This window comes from Colobus angolensis, unplaced genomic scaffold, assembly GCF_000951035.1.
Source record: "Colobus angolensis palliatus isolate OR3802 unplaced genomic scaffold, Cang.pa_1.0 Scaffold99, whole genome shotgun sequence".
In the NCBI taxonomy this organism is placed as follows: domain Eukaryota; kingdom Metazoa; phylum Chordata; class Mammalia; order Primates; family Cercopithecidae; genus Colobus; species Colobus angolensis.
In genome coordinates this window covers 4,738,767-4,764,394 of record NW_012123931.1, presented here as the reverse complement: position 1 = coordinate 4,764,394, position 25,628 = coordinate 4,738,767, and the positions used below count along the sequence as shown (strand labels likewise).

At 38.9% G+C, this 25,628-nt stretch overlaps 1 protein-coding gene across 4 annotated transcripts in view; it reads right to left on the bottom strand.

Annotated features, from left to right (window-relative positions):
• Nucleotides 1-19,523, bottom strand: part of NPTN (neuroplastin) — a 73,217-nt gene extending 53,694 nt beyond the window's left edge. For all 4 annotated transcript variants that reach the window (XM_011932965.1, XM_011932966.1, XM_011932967.1 and 1 more), the window contains exon 1: nt 19,238-19,523. In XM_011932965.1, the coding sequence (XP_011788355.1) occupies nt 19,238-19,328 (91 nt within the window). In that variant the 5' untranslated portion in view covers nt 19,329-19,523. The remainder of the gene's footprint in view (nt 1-19,237) is intronic.
• Nucleotides 19,524-25,628: the final 6,105 nt, after the last annotated feature.

Sequence of the window (25,628 nt, the reverse complement as noted above, 5' to 3'; positions counted from 1 at the left end):
AAAGTACACAATTCAAGACCCTACTGCTCCAAAAGAAAATGCTTCTCTTGATTTTAAATGGCAGTATACAAAGATCAATGAACCTTAATATTTACAAAGGGTAGTTCTCCACTTAGTAATTTCAGAGTATTATCATATTTAGTAAAATCATAAACTCTGGTTAAAAAAAATAGGCTAAGATTGTGTCAGCTAGCATTGACTCTCTAGAACTTATTATCGTATACTCTGTAATAGTGTCTCAGAAATGAATACGAAGAAGCTATATGGTAACAAAATGCTGGATTTTTTTTTTTTTTTTTTTTTTTGAGACAGAGTCTTGCTCTGTCGCCCAGGATGGAGTGCAGTGGCATGATCTCAGCTCACTGCAACCTCTGCCTCCCGTGTTCAAGTAATTCTCCTGCCTCGGCCTCCCAAGTAACTGGGATTACAGGAACCTACCACCATGCCTGGCTAATTTTTGTGGTTTTTGTAGAGACAGGGTTTCACCATGTTGGCCAGGGTGGTCTCAAACTCTTAACCTCGAGTGATCCGCCTGCCTCAGCCTCCCAAAGTGCGGGATTACAGGTGTGAGCCACTGTGCCTGGACTGGACTTATCAATTTAAATTGTAACTTTTTGAAAAGTATATTTAAGTCAGATGTGGTGGCTCATGCCTGTAATCCCAGAACTTTGGGAAACTGAGGCAGGTAGATCACTTAAGCTTAGGAACTCAAGATCAGCCTAGGTAACAAGACAAAACCTCATCTCCATAAAAACTACAAAAAAAAAAAAAAAAATTAGCTGGACATGGTCGTCCACACCCGTAGTCCCAGCTACTTGGGAGGCTAAGGTGGGACAATCATTTGAGCCTTGGAGGTGGAGGTTGCACTGAGCTGAGACTGTGCCACTGCACTTCAGCCTAGGCAACAGAAGGAGACCCTGTCTAAAAAAATAAATAAATGCATATTTACAGAAATCATTCCATTTAATAAATACATACACATATATTAAAACCTGAAACCTCAGTTCCCTTGTGCATATAATCAGAAGACTGGAAAGGAGAGTTTCTAAAGTCCTTTCAGCTTTAACATTCTGAAAATCTACGTATTTGTAGATGTAATTGATGAATTAATTCTAATGCCATATTCTATGAATCCATGAAGATGCATAAGGTAAGAAAGAATATATGTTAATAGATTATAAATTATTTGGAAACCAGGATGTCTCTAATTTTGTTTCCCCACAGTGCCTTGCTGCACACATTATACTCAATATTTGTTAAAAGAAAGGTGAAGAATAAGATTCTTATTAATGAAGGATTCAGATAAAAATCCTTTCATTAAATGTCAACCAATTAAGAACTTAAAATGTACTAGTCATGTTAATAAAAGTATAATAAATGAAACCATCTTTCTTTGATTAGTGGAGCTTTTCATAGAAAGGTGGCCATCAGAGCCACCTTTCTTAATTCAACAGAATCATATTAATACATTCTAAAAGACTAGACTATGATATATTTGAATTTACCACAGATACCTTAGAAGTTACCTTTTGTTTAAAAAAAATCAAATCCCTAGTGTCAGTTTGCTTTCTAACAAGCAAGGGAACAAATTTGAGCTTAAAATAGATTTCTTATTTGAGTTTTTACTTTACAGTTAGGCTTCAACTTAACCACTGTTTTCCAAATTAGGTAGTGATGCTGCCCATCACTAAGTTTAAAAGAGATGGATGTTCATAGTCTCTGTGAAACTCCTAGCATCAAAAATAAACAGCCTAAAAAATCTTTTTTTTTTTTTTTTAAAGATAACCTTGAAAAAAACCATGGTGGGACAGGCATGGACATATTCTAACTATTCTTTAAAAAATAAAAAAGAACATTTCAAAAAGATTTCATAACTAATGTCTCCAAAAGGAAATTCATTATAATAGCAGCTAGCCTTTATTGATCATTTATGTATCAGACATAATGCAAAGCATATCATAATTTAATTTGCTATATAAAAATACAGTCTACCTCTTAAGGTTGCTTTTGCCATCCTATACAGTACAGAGGAAGGATGCACACCTTGGCAGTATTCTTTCAGAGCTTGCAACCACTACACTATACTGCCTCACTGACAGCAATGCTTTTACTATGAACAATCAGAACTAAATAATATCCTATATACATTATTTAATGCAAACACATTTTATCTTGGAATGATTGTACACAGTGAATTGTACTTCTTTGTCATCAAGGTTAACAGTTCAGGCCTTTATCACTACACTTTCATCCCCAATCTGAATTACCTATACAAAAAGTCTATGTGGGCCTGTGAGTTTAAAAGGTATTTGGCATCACTAACCAAGACCCATTTTTAAAAGCTGATGTTCCTAACTAGTAAACCGGAACTTGGTAGTAGATTTCCAGTTCTTACTGACAGATCTCCAAGATGGTTACTAAAATGACACACCCCTAAGATTTTCTTCCCACCAAGAAAGGTTCATCCTCTTTCCAACCAGAGATTTAGCACATTTCTGCACTCTATCATGTACATATACCTGGATTTCAAAACTCGGGTAAATGACAGGTAGCTCTTTCTTCCCCAGAGGTTGGCAAGCCTTGTAATAAAAATTATTTTACTGAATCCATTTTGCATAGGTAATTATACTTGTGCTATTTTATACATTCTGTCTTAAATGGGTCATCTTTTCTGTTGGTCTCATTTCAATAATGGACATACACATTAGTATACGTATTTTAATTTGTGGCTTTACAAAGTATGCAGAAGACCTTTTCCATGCAAGTATCAAGACTGACCAAGTAGATTATGAACCAAAGGTACAAAACCCTTTTATGCAAAAACTTTAGAAGTAGGTCTACAAAGGGGTCATCCATTTTTCAATTTAAAAACCCTGCTCCACAGACCCTAAGGATTCTTTGGAACACTTACGGGACTCCCTCTACCCCTCAAACAGCTCTACTTGTATCTAATTAACAACAACAAACTTTCTGCAGCTACAGGTTGAAAACTCCTAAATCTAATTCTTGCCCCAAAATAACACTCAGATATACCATAGGCCAAAGAGGCTATACTTTAGTTGCAGAACCCTTAATAGAATTCAAATATTCCGACTCCTGTTCATTAATGCTCTATTCACTAAAACCTGCTGCCTCCTCAGTCCCTCAGGAAATCCCAAAATTCAGCCAACTGTCCAAATCTATTCTATTCTCCCTTCACAATTACTTATTTCTGCTCTCCTCAACTTGTTTCAGGTCTGTATTACCTCATAACTACATGATTAAGTAGAACTTTCACCTCTGCAATGAGGTAGAGAGAGAGGTTATACTACTTACCTAGTGTACCAAACACCAGCAAAATATTGCTGCTTATCTTGAAAAGGGACAGCAAAATTGTTTCTAGAATGCTTTCACTAAAAATTAGCAGAGTTGTCCCAGGAGTTATCCACATGACTAATACATTAAATGTGTGAACACTGAAGACTTCAGCCAAAAAGTATGCCTGAGGATAAAAATTGAAGTAGTATATTTTTCTGTTCCATTTAATGAAGTGCTTCCCTCTCAGTAGGCCAATTTCAATATCAAGAATACAGTCATTATCAACATAATTCCCTTTGGTGACAATCAGTAACAACAGATGTATTCCAGCAGTTCCATACATTTACATAAATGAAAATATCTGTCACTCCGATTAGTATATTCAAAAAAGACTATAAATACCAAGATGAGTTATAACATACCACTAAATGCAAAGCATCACAGTATGTAAATGATATGCCTACATAAACCAAGCTTCGAAAGAATACACAACTACCACTGCTAACTAAAAAGTAGGAATATCAAGGAGTAAAAGGAAGAACTTCAACATTTTAAACACCTAAGTGTTATTTGAAGTTATCATGTAAGCAAATCCTATCACAATTTTTAAAAATCCAATTAACTTTTTCCTTCTTTAAAAAAACTGAATGAAATAATTCAGTGTCAAAATGTTGGCTAACCACTATCCAATGCAGAAGGATTCATCCTTCCTAACTAACCACTGGTATTCCCTCCTGTGGTTAGTTACAGCTATTCTTTGGAAATCTGACCTGATGGAAAACTTCACTAAATTCTAGGCACAGATGGCTGACAAGCTTATGTATCTGGTTACCTCAGGCTCACCTACTACTGGGCCTGTCAAGTTTTTCCAGTGGTGTATTTTGAGAGTTCAAGACTTGACACAATTCTTTAGTTCTTTCCTTGACAAACAGATAGTGTTGCAGAATGGTAAGGTGACACCCTACTAAGACACTACTAAAAACACATTCCACTCAAACTCCCATTCTGGCTTTACAAAGCTGCTGAAATATACACACCTGTTACTAAAATACAAACGCCAGGAAAGCTCATTCTTCTGATAACTTCTGAGCAATTTTCACTATAACCTAATGTTCCTACAGCAAGAACTACTACTTTGTATACTCTACTGGGTTTTTTCCCCCCTTTAATGCATATCAAAATTTGCCCTTTCATCTTCCAGCTGTAAAGTCTGATTACCCTTAGCACCACCCCCACCCCATAATTGAATTTTAATGTCTACTTGCCACTGAGTGGCAAATTATATGCTTCATGGGCAGACCTTTCAGAATGTTTCATGTACACTACTCCACAGTGGTAGCTTTGCAGGGAAGCAAGTACCACATAGCTCACAATCAATATTCATTACTAGCCGCCTGCCTGGAATTCTTTCTGCCTCGATGTCCTCACTTCCATCAGGAATTAATTTCCTTTGTGAAATTAAGCCTTGAAGACCAGCTGAGCTGTTTCTGAGAAATACGGGCATTATGACCCTTTGGGGATTAAAAGATTTTTAATAATGTTAGAAAGATCTCTACTATACAAATAAAGTCATTAAACAGCTACTAGGAAATGCAAAAATACCCACTCACAATATGCAAACACTCCTGCTCAAAAACACCCGTCATCTAAACTTTTATATTACACTTAGAATATGGAATCACTACCTCTCCGCCTAAAAAGGATTAAAACAGAATTTAAAAATTTTAAGTGGCAAATGTTTATCTAGAAACAACTGAAGATACCAAAAGAAACAGGATCAAGAAGGTATGTGTAAGAAGAAAATAAAATTAAGATAGGAAAAATAAAATGACTTTATAAGAAATTACAGGCTGGGTGCAGTGGCTCAAGTCTGTAATCCCAATACTTTGGAGACCAGCCTGAGCAACAGTGAGACTCTGTCTCTACAAAATTTTTTTAAAAATTAGCTGGGCATGGTGGCACGCACCTGTGGTTCCACTAGTCGGGAGGCTGAGGTAGAAGGATCACTTGAGCCCAAACAGTGGAGGCTGCGGTGGGCTGTGGTCTCGCCACTGACTCCAGCCTGGATGAAAGAGCAAGATCCTGTCTCAAACAAAACAAAACAAAACAAAAAACACCTCCCTGGGCAACTTAGTGAGACACCATCTCCACAAAAAAGTTTTTTTAAAAATTAGCTGGGTGTGGTGGTACACGCCTGTAATCCCAGCTACTCAGGACACTGAGACAGGAGGATTGCTTGAGTCTGGGAAGTTGAGGCTGCAGTGAGCTATGATCATACCACTGCACTCCAGCCTGGGCAACAGAACAAGACCCTGTGTCAAAAAAAAAAAAGTAATAAATTAACTTAAATTAAAAATTTTAAACTAAGGCATAGAGGTCTTTAAAAGGATTCCAAATCATATTGTAGAAGAAAACAAAGATGGACAACAGAATTATGGTGATGGGAATAAAGCTTCCATTGCTTTAACTATTTAGATCACTGTCTTAATTACTAATGTTTAAAAAGAAAAAAACTTCCTGCTGCTAAAATCTGAAAACTAGATGTACAGCAAGCTGTGTACATCTCTATAAAATTTTACAAGAACCAAGAAAATGTAAAACTTTCAAAACATTCACTGGAAAACTGGAGGAAAATAATATACCACAGTTTCCTAGTAAAACTCATGCTGCTAAACTTCTAAGTCAAACAACTACTACTAAATATGTCACTTCTATGGAACAACCTAACTTTGATGGTGCAATATACTACTGTAGTATTAGCAAAATTACCTGCTCCAAGTCAGCTTCAAAAATAAAGACCACTGCTACATGGATACATTAATGTTAAACGCTAACCCGAAAGACCAAGGAGGGTGATCTACTGAAATAGTTTGGAATAAGCGCATTTAGTGTTATAAGCATCAGGTTCCACATACTCTAAAAGGTAAATAAGTTGTGTGTTAACCAAAAAAGTTCATTTTAACTACTTTGTGGCTTGTTAAAAATAAGAAGGGACTAATATCCTCTATATTAAAGATTTCAAATCTTATAATCATTTTACTATAGAACACATAGCTAACTTTAAAACAAACGGTAAAAAAGTAACCAAGATAACTGAATGGGTATTAGGGCAGAGAGAAAAGTTAGCTAAGCACATGTATCTTGTGTTAAGTACTGTACTGGGCTTCGTATGTATGCAATCTAACCACCATCTTGTGAGGTGTGCATTATGTCTAATAAGCAGCTGAGGAAACAGAGGCTAAGAGAAATTAAGAGATTTGCCAAAAATCAGGGTTCCAACCTAATCTCTCAGGCTCCAAAATTCATACATAATATAATCCTTTGGTGAAAAGGACACAACTTGGAGGCCCACTGACAATTTCATTTCATCAGCATGGTGTTTTTAAATACAACTTTCAGTGTTTTCAAAGCATGTACTCTCTAGTTGAGCAAATGGTACTTGTTTAGTTCTTATGGTAAATGAGTCTGCAAACCCTGCTTTAATGCATGTTAACAAAAAGAATAAAGGCAAGTCAACAGCTGTTCTCCTTGCCTTTCCATTCCTAGATGGGATGTGGCTTTCACTACTGATAGTCCTAGGGACCAAGTACTATAATCCCACATCAGAAGATACTTACAAGTACAGGAACAAACTGAAGATATTCTCAATGTGGGCTGCCCTGCCTTTTATAGGGCATTTTGGAAATTTGTCTATTTTTGGTTGACACAATGACTGAGGTGAAACTACTAGTCTTTAGTGGGCAGGCACCAAGGATTCTCAATATCCCATAAAGTAGGGAAAAGTCTTACACAGTAAAGAATTGTCCCGTTTCCTACACCACGTTCAAATGACATTCAAGATGAAAAACTTGTTCTGAGCCCAGAACCCAACTCTGATTTAAATATAACACAAAGTATTCTTGCATGATTTTAATCATCACTTAATTTTCTAGGAATGTAATTACTGTGTAAAGTGAGAATAGACTGTTTTGTTTCATTTGGAACTCTACCAAGAGCCGTTCACCTTTTCAGAAAATCACATTATCAACAGCAACACTGCCTATAGTATTCGATTCACCATTACAACACAACTGTATCGGTCTGAATTTGTAGCTTGGTTTTTCTAATATAAACAATGGGCTACTCCAATGTCTTTCTGTGTAGCCATCCCTTAGTACTTACAGACTGATCTAAACATTTTATTATTATAGTTACTTTCCCTTATTTTCTTCTTTATATTACATTTAGGACATCAGATTGTTTTTTCTTCAATCACATGTAGGTAGGTCAAAACACCTATGAATTTTATTTCAGGATAGTAAAAGGCAGTTACAAAAATTTGCTATAAAAAGGAAACATAGACATCTGATTTCACTTTCAGTTACCTATCTCGGGGAGGAAAGGAGAGAATGGGGATGAAAAATAACAAGGGTCCCTGTGACAAAATTTAACTTGAAGTGACAGCAGTGAGCACACTACAAAGACTATAGAAATTCGGTATCAACCTTCCCTAGTAGAGAGGAATAATTAATTCAATGAAAAGACTGGCCTATTAACAACCATCTAAAATGCACATTTTAATGATATAATCATCATTTGTCAAAAGAGCCAACGTTGAAATAATCTGGCCTTTCTCATTAGTACTTTATTTTTCCTCTTAACTTTCTTATGAACCACCAGAGTTACAGTTAACCTATTAAGGGTAAACACTATAAATACCATGCTTTATAACTCAAACCTAAACAAGCATGCCATTTAAAAATCTAGCAGTTTATTAAGCACTTTAGCATACATTATAATTTAATCCCATAAAACTCTATGGGTTAAGTATTATACTAATTTTTAAAATAGAAACCAGAGCACTAAAATGCAGACAGACAGTATTTCAGGGCTACTGCCAAATCCAATGTTCTTTCTATTTAACTTCATTGCCCGACAAGATGACCTTTTCAGTATAGTTCTTATTCACATTTTATATTTACAATGGTAATTTCCTACTTTCATAAAAACTACAAGTTACTTTTAATACTTTTAAAAATTACCTTAAATATATTTCAAATAAATATGGGTAAGAATAACTAGGGTTATGTTTCATGTTCCTTAATATCATTCTCCTGTTTCATGTTCCTTAATATATTCATTCTCCCATTGTTCAATTCCGCTTATTCTTATAAACACCACTCCTTGCCTCAGCCCATAACAAAATGACAAAAGGAAGAGCTCCCATAATGAATTACTGATAAACAGGGACACACCACTACTAAAAACTCATCAAACCATGATTTTCTTGGTACTGAAATTTAGGCATAAAGTAATCACACCCCATGGGAGACTGAGGCAGGAGAATCGCTTGAACCCAGGAGGTGTAGGTTGCAGTGAGCCGAGATCGTGTCACTGCACTCCAGCCTGGGTGACAAAGCGAGACTCCGTCTCTTAAAAAAAAAAATAAAGAAAAACAAAGTAATCACATCCCTAGTATGTCTGCATTGTTAACATCCACTTTCTGACTCTCTAAATCAGGTGGTTACAATTCAGCAAATGAAAATTATTTTGAACCTATTAGAAAGAAAAGGGTGTGGTTGATCACATCTTTGTTTATACCTTTTTCTTCTTCCAAACCAATACAAATATATTCCAAGCCCCCAGGTATAAATAAGGAAAAGGGCAATCCTTAAAAGAGAAGCCCCAGAAACATCCTTATCATATACCCTTTAGGCAATAATGCCCTAAATTTTTAAATATTTTAGGTAAGAAGGGGGAGAATCGTTTTAAAAAAAAAAGCCTGAGGCCCTCAGCCCACCTTCTTCTCGAAAACAGCTTTAATTTTCAGAGAATAAATGAAAAAAATTACTGTCAGTTATAAGGTAGCTGAACTGAAGAAAACATATATAGAAATATGAGGTTATCAAAATAAAACAGTGCTTCTCTATCCTATATTTTCTCATACAAAATTTGCAATGCAACATGATTTTGTCCACATTAAATCTACATTAGGAAGATTTCTTTTAATACACAAAAACCTCACCAAATTACAAGTCTGTCTTAAGTTCTAACTGGAAGGCCAAAATAGCAAAGATACATTCTTCCAGGGTCGCCATATTAAGTAAACAAAAATTCTTCATTTGTGATCTGAAATTCAAATATAACTGGGCATTCTATATTTTATCTGACAACCCTACACTCTTCAAACTAATTTTAAAGTGAGCTCCCATCTCTACCAAAGTATTACAGCACCAGCTCCCACTTTTAAAGAACAAGCTATGGTTTCTATCACAGCAGAATTTTAACTAATGAAGAAGTCTCAGGAGTTAGGATGAAAGTGTCCTTTACCAGGTTTTTAATAGCACATACTTACCACACAAAATAAAAAGCTTAATTACTAATGGCCAAAGGTTATACTTTTACTAGGTTTCACCTAAAGTCTAATGGGCTCTTTATTATTTAGGCTTCTTTGTATTAAACACATATTGGAAGAGTTTCATAGTTTAGCTTTTTGATAACAAAAGCTGCTTCTGAAGGTTATAGTAAACGAAATTCTGTTTTAGTATCACAGGCAAGTCCTAAAAGCTACCTTAATGGATTCCAAAGTTAATCTACCATTTTTCTTGGATTCATAATTATAGAAGTTTAGAGCTAGAAACACGAATTTCTGATCTTTAAAAACTTCTAGCTGGCAGGGGGCTGTGGCTCATGCCTGTAATCCCAGCACTTTGGGAGGCAGAGGCAGGAGGATCACTTTAGTCCAGGAGTTTGAGACCAGCCTGGGAACATAGGGAGACCTCATCTCCATAAAAAATTTAAAAATTAGCCAGGCATGGTAGTACATGCCTGTGGTCCCAGCTACTTGGAAAGCTGAGGCAGGAGGATCACCTGAGCCTGGAAGGTTGAGGCAGCAGTGAGCAATGATCATGCGACTGCATTCCAGCCTAGGCAATAGAGCGAGACCCTGTTTCAAAACAAAACAAACAATAGAAAAACACACTAACTTTTGAAAAGCCCATTTCATTTCATATTCATTTCCATAAAGATTTTTCTCTCATTGAGCTCCTAAACAAGCACAGTACTAAATACAACAGAAAGATCACTTCTGGTTTAAAGTGCCCTCTCAACCAGCTCTTTGTCCTACTTATAATGGTTCCGACAATGAGTGCAAATAACTATTCTTCTACTGGTTTTATTAAAATCATCTTAATACTAAACCTATGCTTTTCTTCCCTGTGCTCTAGGCCATTGCTCTTTGATACAGCCTACCCATCTTTGGAGACTGCCTAATTCCCTTACTTCATTTACACTGCTACCTTGAAAGTATTAATAGATAATCACATCCCCCTAGTGCTCCCTTTTCCTAAGTTTAGCTCCTTCAGGCTTTTCTCCTAAATCTTAAGCTACCATCAACATAGATTCTATGTCTCTTCCAAAATGTGGTTAGAAAGTATTCTCATTTGGAGTTCAATCCTAGTAAGAAAACAGTAACGCTGTTAGAGGTAGCACCATACTTTTGATACGTGATCACTATGTTATTTGTGTAAGGGTAATTCAATGACAATTCACTGCAAGCTATCTGAAACCTCTTTATACTTGCTCTTTTCCAGGTAGCAGTTTCCTGGTTTGCATTAAGGCCATTTATTTCATCTCCCTTGATGCATAATTTGAGATTCAGCATTAATGAATGCAATTTCAATGCTAGAGCTCCTGTGCTATTTTTTTCCAGTTGTTCCACTGGATTGTTCCCAAACCTGCTACACTCGTATAATCAAAAAATCCCAAGTTAAATTTAACACATTCCTTCAATCTATGAATTTAGAAGTATTTCAGATAGCTGCCAACAAAGGAAGACATCTTGTTGCCTTCTTTTCCTCCAGGAAGCAGTGTCTAAAAACTAAGAAATAATCCCACTACTCTAGGATCTTGAACGTGAACGGCAGATTTCTTTAGTGATGGTTCTGCTTCCCCTCTCTTTCTCTTCCCTTGGCCAGTACTCAAGTCAATCTGTACTCAACAGAAATGTGCCTCAGACTACAGCAACCAAGTAAAGCATTCGGCTTAGAATAAACATTAGTACTCCCAGCCCTGCACTAAACTCCAAGGCTCGGGAATAAGGAACACAAGGTCTAATTTAAAACGAAGCTCAACTGAATATACTGGAAAAGTTATGTCTTGATTATGACATTCAAATTACTGTGGCTTCCCGTTTCTAAAGTTCTAATAGGAAAAAAAGTCACTATATATAATGGCTAATGTATAAATCCAAAATGTTGTATTTTCTTTACTCATAATGACTAATAACACTATGTGCTGATATTACTGATAAATGCCTAGTGAAAATCCTTATTGTGTTAATAAAAATCGTAATTATTCCAGACTAATACAGCATGTAAAAAATAAACAAAAACCCAAAACTGCTCCATACCTGAAAATGCTGTTTTTCAACTGAGTTTCATGGCCCATGAATGAACTGTGAATTCAATTTAGAAGGTCACTATGGTTCTCTTAACTACCTCACACAGATTAAGAATAGGTAATGTTTCACAAAATGTTACATATTTGTGCAATTTTGTTACAAATTTCTATTAGTCAAAAACTACTCTATCTGGGTCACAGACAAAAAAGTTTGAAAGCCTTTTTCTAAAGAGCTTTATTTTTAAAGTAATTTCAACATGATTACATGTGAGCCAAATATTATCTTTTACTCACGTAAACTAACCCCTACTGACTATATTTCAGGTCCTAGAAAATTCTAGTTTGCAATGTAATTTTTAGGTTATTTTTAAATTAATAAGTAGCAAGGATGCAGCTGAAACTAGATGATGAATACACGGGGGTTTATTACATTATTTAATCTATTTTTGTACATGTTTGAAATTCTGAAGATCTAAAAGAAAAAAAAGGCAAAGAAATGGACCTAACAGATAACAAAGTAGTACAATGAATGTTTACAAATTGAGAACTTTAAACACAATGTTTCTAAGGAATAACAATCTAGGAATTGCTTGGATTTAATTCAGGTAACACTTGGGGTTGCATTCTTCGACTACAATGGACGGATTTCCCCGATCTTAAACAATGCACAAGGGACTGCAGAAACTCATATACAGAAAACAAACTTTCTCAAAAGATAACATAAAAATACAAACAGTTAAGTGTGTTTCATTGTCTCTTTATTAGTCAACCACTTTCAGCCAACAGAAAGATCATAAAATACCTACCTACCTGACAGGAATATTCACTTCTTTATTCACACTGGCAATTTTCCCAGCAAGTTTAAGATCTCTGTATAACATTGTTCTGCCTCCCTTGAAACAAGAACTGCAAGGGTTGTCTGAAGTAGATTTAGAGGCAGATTTCAAAACAGTGCATGCCTCAAAGTTAATTTTCATTATATCCAAAGTAAGTTTCTAAAAACTTTTAAACAGAAAGTGGTATTATCTCTGAGCCTTTAACCAATTGGAGACAGTATCTAAGCTGTAAGGGCAAGAGAATTAGTAATTTTTAGAACTGAAAGGAAATTTAGACATCATCTAGTCCAGTGGTTTCCAAATACTACCATCAGGAAGAAAAGAATCTCAAAGGCATAACAATTTATATATGCAAACAAACTCTTGTTTGTTTTCCTGTATCTTCCTGCACATGAAATACTATGCCTTATTGGTATTCTATCAGAAAAGGATGTGACATTTCATCATGTATTTTATATTTAATCATGTTTAGTATGTGAGTATCCATTTAGACATGATTAAAACTATTGGTACGATTTGGGACTTAATGTTTTCTAATTATAGAAACTTACATAATATATCCAACCCTAATACTTTCAGAGTGATTTCATACCATCTCATTTATATTTCATTGTCTAGTAAATTTGAAGTAATACCTGGATGACCGATGATTTTTAATAAGGCAAGAGAAGGATATCAAAATTGGCATATTTCAGCGGGGCACGGTGGCTCACACCTGTAATCACAGCACTTTGGGAGGCCAAGGTGGGCGGATCACCTAAGGTCAGGAGTTCAAGACCAGCCTGGCTAACATGGTGAAACCCCACCTCTACTAAAAACACAAAAATTAGCTGGGTGTGGCGGCGGTCGCCTGTAATCCCAGCTACTCAGGAAGCTGATGCAGGGAGAATTGCTTGAACCCAAAAGGCGGAGGTTGCAGTGAGCCGAGATCATGCCACTGCACTCCAGCCTGGGCAACAGAGCAAGACTCCATCTCAAAAAAAAAAAAAATACTGACATATTTCTGGAAAATACCATAAAGCGTATCATAAAGCTCCAGTAGTTAAGATTATTTGGTACGAAGGCTAGTCTTAAAATATTCCGTAATTGTTTCAGAAATGCAAGAAAATATCATTTAGCACCTTTTAGTACAAGAAACTCAATACAAGATGTTGCCATCAAGCTGACCACATTCTATTTTAATAAATGGATAACACTCAGTTTATTTATTTGAAAAACAATAAACACAACAAAAAACCAGCAGGTATCTGAGGAAGATTAAATGTCTCCCCTAACTTACTGTGTGCAAGTAAATTTACATACGTAGGAAATTCTTTAAATATTTAGAAAACCCCATTTATATACAGCTAGACTAAAGTTCTGAGCAATCAGGTCAAAATAACCTCAAATTAATAAGGCTTGATTGATATATGTTTGCCTTTGTATATACACAAAAGCAAACAAAAGTTAGGCCTACTTTCAGTTTCAGACAATATAATAACTTGAAATTATATACAAATTTTGACTCTCCTTCCTAAACTGAATAGATCCTTAAAAAGCAGATACATTTTACTTGTGTATTCACTCTCTTAAATTTGGACATCAATATCACTAGAATAATGTTTTTACACAAGATCACTTTTAAATTCAGTAAGAAGTTTCGTTATGTATATAAGCCTAAAATATGTAACCATTTATAACCAATTAATTTTACTGGAGGGGTTTCCTGTCTTCCCAAAGCCAATCCTTACCAACTAAAATTAGGAATTTTGAAAAAAAAGAAAACCATAAAAATTTCACAAACAAGCTTACAAATGCATTATCTAAGGTGCTTAAAATTAAACTCCATGTTATGAACGACATTTTAAAAATTTGTATAAAATGATAATGTTTTGTTTAAAGAGGCATTCTCCACCATTATTTTAACTTTGATGTGCAAATTTACTTTAGAGGTCCCTGGTCTATTTACTCTTTCTGACAGATTCTATTTTTCCAGATGTTCCTCAAACGAAGATTCATTCCTCATTCTTGCATCCTTGTACTACTGCAGCCTTTCTTCTGTCTTTCCCTTTCTCTTACAACTTCATTCTCTACTTCTGATCCTGTCCAGATTGTACTCTCACTGCAAACAATAAATCGAATAGAATACATCAGAACAATTTTCATAAAATTCACTTCTCCAAAACTACTTTGCATAATTTTATTCAAACTTTTGTTGAACATCTCTTGTACGGTATCCAACATGGCCACTCATTGTTTTTCTACATACTTCATTTTAATAGATATTAGCACTTTACCTCCTTCCCGAATCTCTGTAAAAAACCTTTACACAGATCCAGCAAAGTTTCAGAGTTTACACACAAAACACCTTACTTTTAAAAAGTACCTCAGACTAATGAAAAACAATGTTCAAACTGACAGAGTACTTTTCTAATTACATTTGGTCATCTTTCAAGGTCCAATTAAATCTTTCTTTTAATTTAAATAACTATTTTTATTTAAACTTTATTTTAACATTTAAATAAAGATAATATAATGTTGCTTTTTATTAATGTCTAAAGGCATAATCCACAAAAGAAACTGTTTCACATCAGATCTGTATTAATAAGAAAAAACAAAGGGATTCCCTCAAAACAGTCTAATTTCTCATAAGGATCTGTATCACGCGAAGTCAGACCTGTAATGAATTCCAACCTGACATTTAAGGGTTTTTATTTCCTTTTGTGGTTTTAAATCTTGGTATACTCACAGGTTAAGCTCTACCACGTCAGGCAACACAAAAACCCATCTGTATCTCTTTCTAATTTGGATCCAGTAACCTTGTAAAACAAACCCAGGGAATGGGTCCTCATGTAGCAACATGGCCTACCCTCCCAGACCCAACCAATTTCTCATGCCTGGGTGCTCCATTATATCAGCAGTGACAGTTTAGCCAGTAGCCTGAGAGACTGAAAGCCTGTGATCTCCTTAGGAAGGGCTTTATTTCAAGGCAAACTATTTCTTCTGGTCAAATCTTACTTGGATTATCTCAAAATTTTTTGCTTGACATTTGGCATGTCATTTGTGCCACAGCTGCCATAGATAAGATTTGTCTTCTGTTGCTCATTTCAGCTCAAACAGGAGACACAAAACCAATTAGCAAATACACCTCTAAAAATGTACTCAGGGAGAGAAAATTGCCAAACCACTGAAGCAAACAGCCCTTGACAGAAGAGAAAAAGATTCATGAATCATCTAATGCAAATACTGGCATTATTACAAAGCACAATGTTCACAACTATCTAGTATCACCCAGGCAAAATGGTTTCTAAAATTTAGGTTGTTAAAACTAAGATTCATTAGATTCCTTATTTTCCTCCACTGAACAGTGTTAATTATGTGATGTCATATTTTCCGTATGAATATATTACGTTTTTACACACCACTCCACACTTATTAATTCAACTAACATCTATAACACTCCCACTGTGTGCTGGGTACCACATTCTATTCCTCTTATTCACAACAATAATATTCTATGAGAAAGTGATACCTGGCCCATTTGAAAGATTTGGTTCACTGAAAAAAGAAAGAAAGAAAAAAAAAAGCCATAAAGTCTCTCCCAGAAACTCAACTGAAAATATTAACTTCCTCACCAGAATTGGCAATTGCAGACACAGTGCAGCTGGTCACTTTTCTGAGAAAGTTACATAAGCAAAAGCACAAATCTCTATGTGGGGCCTTCAAATGGCCTAGTTACCATGACAGTAGCATTAACAATCAAGTTTTCAATATACACATGAAGGAAAATAAATAACAAATAATGCTACTCTTTAAAGGATAATAGTAATAGCTAACATGTACTGAGACTCACAATATTCCAGGCTGAACGCTAAGCTGCCATTACCTCATTTAATAAACCTCACATCATCCCTAGGGAATGGATATTATTGTAATCCCCATTTTACAGATGATGAAACTGAAGTTTGCATTACTCAAGGTCACTCAGCTACTGAGAGCTGGAACTCAAACCTGAGTCTGTTACTGTCCAAAGCGTGCACTCTTGATTATCATATTATACTGCTTTGTTTACACTCACTCAATTGCAGTCTAATGCTTTTGAATGTCTTATAAGGTTACTTTTTAGAACAAGTTCCTTCTTTAAACTACCATTTTGATGATACATATAAAAGTCAACAAATAAGGATTTTACTTGGAACTGGTCTTACAAGTTTAAATACTTGGATGAGAAACAACATCTGAATGAAAGCCCTGAATGCCCACAGCAATGGGTCAGAAACTCACTGGAGTTTCAAGAGACCTCGAGAGCCATACAGGCCAAATTCTTCATTTTAGGAATAATGAAACAAACATCTTTTGAAAAACATCTATATTCAACCTAAACTACATTTCCAATTCAGAGACACTTGTGAGTTTTTTTTCCTCCAATCATTTAAATAGAAAATCTTAACATTTCTAACATTCCAACATCATGCACAAGCAAGGTATCCCTTTTTGAAAGTACTGTAAGAAAATACAAACTCCATGACATGAAGTTAGATCACTGCAGGGCTATTTATTACTAAATGAAAGGGTAAATATTATAATAAGACATGTTATAGAAAGCTATAAAATGGCATCCTTAACTATACGAACTCAAACTCAAAAATAGCCATTTTTCCTTGAATTAAATTTACATTCATTTGGGTCAACCAGCAGCTCAGCTTCATTTCATCGGTCATGTCATGTGACTGAATTCAAGCTCATTTCAAGGGAAAGGCCGTTCTATGCTGTATTTAGAACACATATCACTGAGCAGACAGATGAGTCTTCATAGGCCTATCCAGAAACCTCGCTTTAGTTGCTAAGAAACTACAATTTTACCGTATTATAAGTCATTGGAAAAAAGCTATGCCAGCAGAGATTAAACACGTTAAGATCAAGAATCTCTCACCTATTGTGCAAAATGAAACTATGCTATTACCATAAACTGAATAGCTAAAATTAGCATTAGGCTTCTTTAAGTCATGTTGTTGACACAGTCGAAAAACTGATAAGACAAATTAAGACTAACTCTACCCTGCCTTCCACAGTGGACTCATCATACTTAGAGGAAAACAGGAAAAATACCCAATACACTTAGCATATTCAATGCTAGAGACAGAAAAAATGTTTCCTTCCTGACGCCTGCAGTAATATCCAAGGCCATGAAGCATACATAAAATTTGTAGTAACAAACACATATTTAACTGATGGATATTGTCACTCCTTTATTCATATATTTTCCCTCTAACATTCAGCATTTTAAATTCAGTTTCTCAAAAACCAATAAACACTGAAAGATTAGCAAAAATAATTTATAGTTCATTCTCCAGTACTGACTTCTCATAAATTCCTTCATAGAAAAAATATTCTTTAACCTCTTAACGGCTGTTTCCACAAGGGCAGAAACAGGTTCACAATCCTAGACTCACTTCTGAAAGATCAATTCAGCAGCTGAATGGTAACACATGCCTTCAATCAGAATCTGCTCTGTTTAGATCCCTATGCCCATGATTCCCCACCATTTCTCCATCTTCTCAAAGGAGCTTCAATTCAAAACCCAGTAATTCTCTCGTTTCTACTGTACCACCTCCCAGGGGCCACTTTCAGGTTCCTCGGAAATAACATCTCTTCTGTATTGAAACTTTTAAATCTCAAAAATCCACTTCCCCATCTCCCTGTTGCCAGTCACTGCCCTCAATCCCACCACTGCAGTTAGTTGCAGCTATGTGTCCCTGTCTTCCCAAAGGCCCGACCAATATCATACAGCATTTGCCACATACCAACTCCTCCCTTCCCTAATTTATCCTCCACACTGCAAACCAACATTACACCCCCGACTTCCTGCATTTTACTCCCTTCCCTTATTTTTCGTCTTCCCCCACCCCCATCTCTATATCCAGGCCTCCTTACTTCTCTAATAAATATTCCCCCACCTCAGTTCCAACCCTTTCCCTCCATCCTCTGCTCATTTTCCTCTCCTTATTTAGAAACTCCTTTTTGCTCTCCCAACCACTACCCTAGAATGCCCAGCACTCCACCCTCTTTAGCAAACCCAGCCCTCTTCCCCCAGCTCATTTGGAGATACTGCTGCTTCTCTCTCCAGGTCCCCTACTGCAGTCAACCCACTCTCTTATCTTCCCACCCACCCTCCCTCTATCCCCAGATCCAAGGTTCCCTGATTCTTTACCCCCTCCTTTGGTATCTAGTACTCAGCTCACCGTTAGTGTGCTTCAGGACTTTCTTCCCCCCAATTTCTCCCTTATTTTTAAGGATGTCACCAGTCCTACGGGGCCTCCTAGAATCCCGGACGACCCCAGCTCCCAGGGGGCCTGACCGACACCACCATCCCCGTCGCCCGGAACACAAACGCCCGTCTTGTGCCACCCTCCCTAAGAGCTGTGCCCCCTCCTCATCCGCCCCCGCTACTCCAGCTCCTCACGTCGGCTTCCTCCGTGTCCCCTCGCCGACCCGGCACGACGAGCCCCACGACGTGGAGCCCCCGAGTCGGCAACACCTCGGGCTCTCCCTGGACGCCCCCGCCCCTCGGACGGGCGCCTCCTCAAACCCGCGGCCAGTACCTCCTCTACTCGGACCCGCAGCCCCTCAGACGCCCACTCGGCCCCCTTCTCCGAGCTCCAGCGTCCCCTCGGGCCAGAGCCGGGCCCTCTCCGGCCGCGGCGCCCCTCAGCCCCCGCCCGGCCCGCCCCCGGCGACCGGCTTACCGTTCTGAGCAGCGCCTGGCCCTGGGAGGAGGGAGCCAGAAACAAGCAACAGCGAGAGGGCCAGGGCGCTGGGCAGCGACGAGCCCGACATCCTCCCTAGCAGAAGACCCAACAGCGAATGGGCCGGGGCCAGAGCCGGGGCCGGGGAAGGGAGGGGAGGGAGGGAGGGGGCGGGCGAGCGCGCGAGGGAGTGAGCGAGGGAGGAAGCCGCGGCTCCGCTCCGTCCTTCCCCGTCCTCCTCCTGCCGCCGCAGCGCCCAAGCCTCGCGAGACCTTCGCTCCGGGTCGTGGGCGGCTGAGGAGCGACCGCCGCAAGGCTCGCGAGAAGAGGCGGCCCTGATGGAGACTCCCGCCCCGCGGACCCGGCGGACCCGCCCCTGCAGTGGCTGATTGGCCTAGCGCGAGGTAGGTCACGTGCCGAAGGCGCCTCTGGCCATGTGACGGGGCGAGGCGGGACTCCGCCAGCTCTGCGGGCGGTGGGGAACCGGGAAGCCCTCGTTCGGTTTACTCCTCTGTGGCCCAGGCGCACCCATAAATAAGAGGAAGCTTTGAAACACAGTACATTTCCTCCACCCATCCTGCCTTTCATTTGTTAGCGCTCTTGGCTGCAGAGTTTCATACACCGTGCCTCCTTTCCTCCTTCCTCTCATTGTCCCCTGGCCTGCTGTTTCTTCCTTCTGGACTTTGAACATAGACCTCTACTGGTAACTGGCTCCAACTCCTTCTCTCATCTGCTGTTTTTTCCTTCCAGGAAAAGTGGTGCGCCCCCTGTGCCCCCTGTTACCTTGTGCCTTCCTGCTGGACATCGCTCCCTTTGCCTGAAATGTCCTCCTTTTCCGCTTCTGCCTACTCCTCCTCCCCACCCCCATCTGGGCCTTATTTTAGCTTATGGACTCTCAGGGCCTAAAGTTCAACTAGCCTAATTGCATGTTCATAGACACAATTCTACAAGGAAGTCATCATGTATGAACTTACGTGAAGACTCCTGAGAAGCGTCTTCATGCGGGAAACTTTATTGAGAACGTGCTGTGTCCCAGGCGCATAGTGAAACCCACATGAAAAGATAGTCCCCGCCCTCATGGAGTGCATTGCCTAGGCTAGCAGAGGAGTGAGGAAGGGTCAAATGGCCCATAGGAAAGGATCTAGCAAAGCATTCTGGAGGGTGATTGGCAGTGTGGTTACTACTGTTTGCATAGAAGTTTGGGAAATGCTCTTTTTAGGGATATTTTTTGTACTACCCTCAGCGCTTGTGTTTGGCAAAGTTCTATGGCTTAGCTCATCCCTGACTCCTGGGAGTGTCTGTGGAATCTCCGAGGAGCCAAGTAAACAGTCCTGGTGGCCTGACTTGATTTAAAGAGAGGGTTTGGAGGACCTGGAAGAAGGAGACCCTCGCAATCTCTGTCAAGCTAAAGTGGTCTGGAGGTTTCAACAGGAACTGAACAGCTTGTGGTTCCAGACCAGACTTTCTAGCAAGGGCCAGGACCACTATGGCATGTTGTTGATTGAAGTGAAAACTGTATCTTTCAAAACCTCAGGTGTGTGAGTGACAAAAAGATTGGCATATACCTTCCTCTGGACAAAGGCCATTCTGCAGACTGCCCTGTAGGGAGGGCTACAGGGCTGCCTGTGGTGGGATCAATATTTTCAGCTGATGGAAGCTTTGGTTGGATGCAACCAGTCTGCCTCATTATAGCTGTAACAAATATGGCTCTTTGATCCTTACAACAAGAGATTCTTACAAAATGATCATGCTATTTTTGTGGATAGGGAAGCTGAAGCCAAGGGAGGACACGAATGGCTCCAGCTCTGAGAATGTTTGTATTAATCATTAATGCCAAACAGTCTGGTTTGCTTGTTAATAGGTTCATGGTAGAAGTGCATTTTCTTGTCGCCTTGAAGTCGGGAGTGGCAGGTGATGTGCTTGGGTCCGTGAAGTGTGTAAAGTGACATGCATTGCTTTCAAGCAGAAGCATTTCATTTCCAGTTTAGACTCTGTTCCATACTCTTTTGTCTTGGTAGTGATTACTGATCATGACGATGAAAGCACATATCAAAAAGAACTTTATGTCAGCATTAGTCCCTGAGTTAGCATAATAAGCTGAACCCCTCTGCTAACCCATACAGAACAGGTACCCTCTGTTGAATTAAACTGTGAGATTCAAGGGGTATTTGTTCCTGTGACATAACATAGACTATTCCGGCTAAGGGAAAGATGAAATTCAAGTCCACAACATCAACACTACCATCCAGGAGCTCTGTCACCTTAGGCAAGTGACCTAATCTCTCTGGACCTTATTTTCTGTCAAATGGTGCTAATGATAGCACCTGCCTTACAAGTTTATAGAAGCAATAAATTAGTAAATTTATGTGCGATGGTTACAACAGTTTCTGGTGCATAGTAAACACTCATGTTGATGTTGATGATGCTACTACAATTCTGACTCCAGCTTTGTATTCTTCTTATCTCATGCTTGCAAAAAGTGATCTGGGAAGAATATTTTTAAGTATGGGTGTTACCAGTCAACTCTCAAAACCCGCACTTATGAAAAACCCTTTTGCCCAGGGAGAAGTGTCTCCAAATTCCACATGATAGTAGCTGTACTTCGTCACGTTTTGTTGAGAAAATACATAATAACTAAGACCTTTTAATAATTCTGTAATTTTTTTTTTTTTTTTTTTTAAGATGGAGTCTTGTTCTGTGGCCTGGGCTGGAGTGCAGTGGCGGGATCTCGTCTCACTGCAACCTCCACCTCCCAGGTTCAAGAGATTCTCGTGCCGCAACCTCCCAAGTAGCTGGGATTACAGGCGGCTGCCACCATGCCCAGCTAAGTTTTGTATTTTTAGCAGAGACAGGGTTTTGCCATGTTGGCCAGGCTGGTCTCAAACTCCTGACCTCAGGTGATCCGCCTGCCTCAGCCTCCCAAAGTGCTGGGATTACAGGCATGAGCCACCATGCCTGGTCTAAGTCAGTAACTTCTGTAAAAGAATTTAGGAATTTGTATTTAGTTGTTGTTCAAGATTTACATACACTGTAAAAAAAAAAAATCACTCTACAAGTGTATGTGGCTGTGCCAGAGATTGGCTGTGTTCTTTGCAATACCTTAGAAGAGCCCTAGGGGTCCTCAGAGCTCAAGCTGAGACACACTTTCCTGGCCTCCAGGGACTGCTTGGAGTTAGGCTCTCCGTTGCTGATCGCGCCCCCTGGTGGGAAGGCCTGTCATACAGCATTCCCATCTGAAAGGCTTCGCGTGGATTGGTTTGAACATGGTTCACTCAGCCATTGGAAGGATGTTAGTCAAAAGGCTTGTACTGTTCCTAGAGTTGACCTTGAACTTCCTAATGGTTTCCTTCCTCTTGTAAAGATCTCTGCCCCTTTAAAGCTCTTGCTATTCAGATTACCACCCCACTCATCTTGATTGTTGTCATCTTGCGACCTCCCAGTCAATGTAATCGTTTCCCTGCCCCTTCCGACGCCTGGTACCATCCTTGAACTCCATCCATGGGTGAGTTCAACATCCATATTCATGACCTATTCAGTACCATAATCTCTTAATCCTTTTACCTTCTCATGTCCAACTTTCTCCTCAACTAAACCAACGCTTTCGAGCTCATACCGTCAACACTTTAATCACCCAAAGAGGGCTTCATCTTTGAAATATGAAAATATAATACCCCACTGTCCATTCACCAACACCTAGCCTTTCATTTCCTTGTGCTAGTACCCTATTTGCTGTAATTCTTCAGCCTCACTGAGACCACTAATCTGCTAATCCCACCAATGTGTCTTTATCCATTCTTCATTTCTTTCTTGGTCCAATTTAGAGCACATGATTCATCATTATAATCATTCCCTTGCCCACTTCAACTTTCAACATACTTTCCTGGAAAAACCACGACCTGACTGAGCCCTATAGTCTGAAATAAGGTACCATGCCTGTACCTGAGCAGCTGAGTGTTGCTAGAGAAAAATCATACAAACTGTCTAAATGACTTCATTTTAAATTCATGATCTCAAACTTCAAAAGGATATTCAACACTACTCAGCAATCCTACTCTTTCATATGTGATAAGCATGAATTTTCAACTACAACCGTCACATGCCAGAAATGCCTCATTTTTTTTTCTTTCTATAAATCAGATTTAATCTATTCTGAGTACCTTTCTGCTGAGATGACAAGAAATTCAATGTTGGCCTTTATGAGTCTCCCTGACTACTTCCCAGGATAATATGAAATTCCTGGTGTTTTACACAGCCTGGGACATTCCTTTTTATTTGCTTTTTAGTTCACCATGGTGACTGCTGGTAGGAACATTGACCAGATCCACATGATTCCTTGAAGGTGAATGGCTCAGTGCTTCCCACCACTTCCCCCAGCAGCCTCACCCCACACCACACTCCCTTTCAGTTCTTTGTGATGGCTCTGCTTCATCTCACCTTGGGGGCCTTTGCATATTTTGTTCTCTTTGCCCCAAATACTGAGCAACCCATCTTTTTTGCCTGGTCTACTTCTCATCTTTTAGATCTCAGCTTCAACTCATCTCTCCTAATACGAAATTTTAAACCACAGTGAGGTGCCATTTCATGTGCACATATTTAATTCAATAATTTTTTAATGCTGGGCACAGTGGCTCATGGCTGTAATCCCAGCACTTTGGGAGGCCGAGGTGGGTGGATCACTTGAGGTCAGGAGTTCAAGACCAGCCTGGCCAACTTGGCAAAAGCCCGTCTCTACTAAAAATACAAAAATTAGCAGGACATGGTGGCGCACATCTGTAATCCCAACTTACAGGAGACTTACTTGAACCCAGGAGGCGGAGGTTGCAGTGAGCCAAGATCACGCCAGTGCACTGTAGCTTGGGCAACAGTACGACATTCTGTCTCAAAATAATAATAATAATAATTTGTTTAAACCTGAAAATACCAAATATTGATAGGGATGTGGAGCAACAGGAACTCTCATACATTGCTAGTATGCAGATAAAAATGGCAAAACTACTTTGAAGAACTCTGACAATTGTCCATCAAGTTAAATACATATCTAATCTATGACCACCAATTCTATTCCTGAATCTCAGTGCCCAAGAGAAGTGAAATACATGTCTACAAAATGGATTGTACAAGAATGTTCATAGCAGATTTATTCATAATAGCCAAAACAAGAAACCACCCAAATACTCATCAACAGATGAATGGATAAACTGTGGACTAGTCATATGATAGAATACTACTCAGCAAAAATAAATCAATCGATTACTGACACACAGCAACATGGATGAATCTCAGAAGAATGATACTGAGTGAAAGTGAGACAAAAAATGTATATGTGTACATATATATAGCATAGTTCTACAAAGTTATAGAACGGGCAAAACTAATTTACACTGACACAAATCAGATCAGTTTCAGTGGTTTCCTGGGACAGGGAGGGGATTGACTGGAAGGGACACAGGGGATGTTCTGGGTGATAAAAATTTTCTGTATCTTAATCTGGGGAATGGTTACATTAGTGTATACATTTGTTAAAACTTATTGAAGCTACGCTTCAATTTTAAAATGTAAATAAAAACATCTCCTTATCAGAGCCTTTCCTGGGCTCCACAACTCAGTTAAACCTCATTCTTTTTTTTTTTTTTTTTTTCAGACAGAGTTTTGCTCTGTCGCCCAGGCTGGAATTCAGTGGCACAGTCTCAGCTCACTGCAACCTCTGCCTGTCAGGATCAAGTGATTCTCTTGCCTCAGCCTTCCAAATAGCTGGGATTACAGGTGTGCACCACCACACCTGGTTAATTTTTGTATTTTTAGTAGAGATAGGGTTTCACCATGTTGGCCAGGCTGGTCTTAAACTCCTGACTGCAGGTGATCCGCCTGCCTCAGTCTCCAAAGTGCTGGAATTACAGGCATGAGTCACCATGCCCAGCCTAAACCTCATTCTTAAATATACTGATTGTTCCATGCATATCTTCATGGCTCTTATCACAGCTGGGATTTTACATTTATTTGTGTGGTTATTCAACTTGCATCTGAATCCTTTTCTAGACCTCCAGGAGGAGGGAACCATGACCAACAGTATCAGTATTATTTACCACTGTATCTCTGTTGTAGGCAGAAAGAGTGAGGGTCATGGTCAACTCAGTGTACCACTGGAGGCTATATGAGTAAACAGCAAACTGTTCTCATGAAAGCAGGATGTTGGCAAACTGACAAACTGCCTCTGCTGCCCAGAAGGAATGCTGAGGGCAGTCACGCCCCCAGCAGTGTTTCTTGTGGTTGGGCACATCTGAAGCCTGTTAGCAATAATGTGAAGCAGCTGACCAATAGTTACCTCCTCCTCCCTGCTCTTTCTACCTAATAAATATGAAGGGCTATAGAAGCTCAGGGCTGCCTTTGCTCA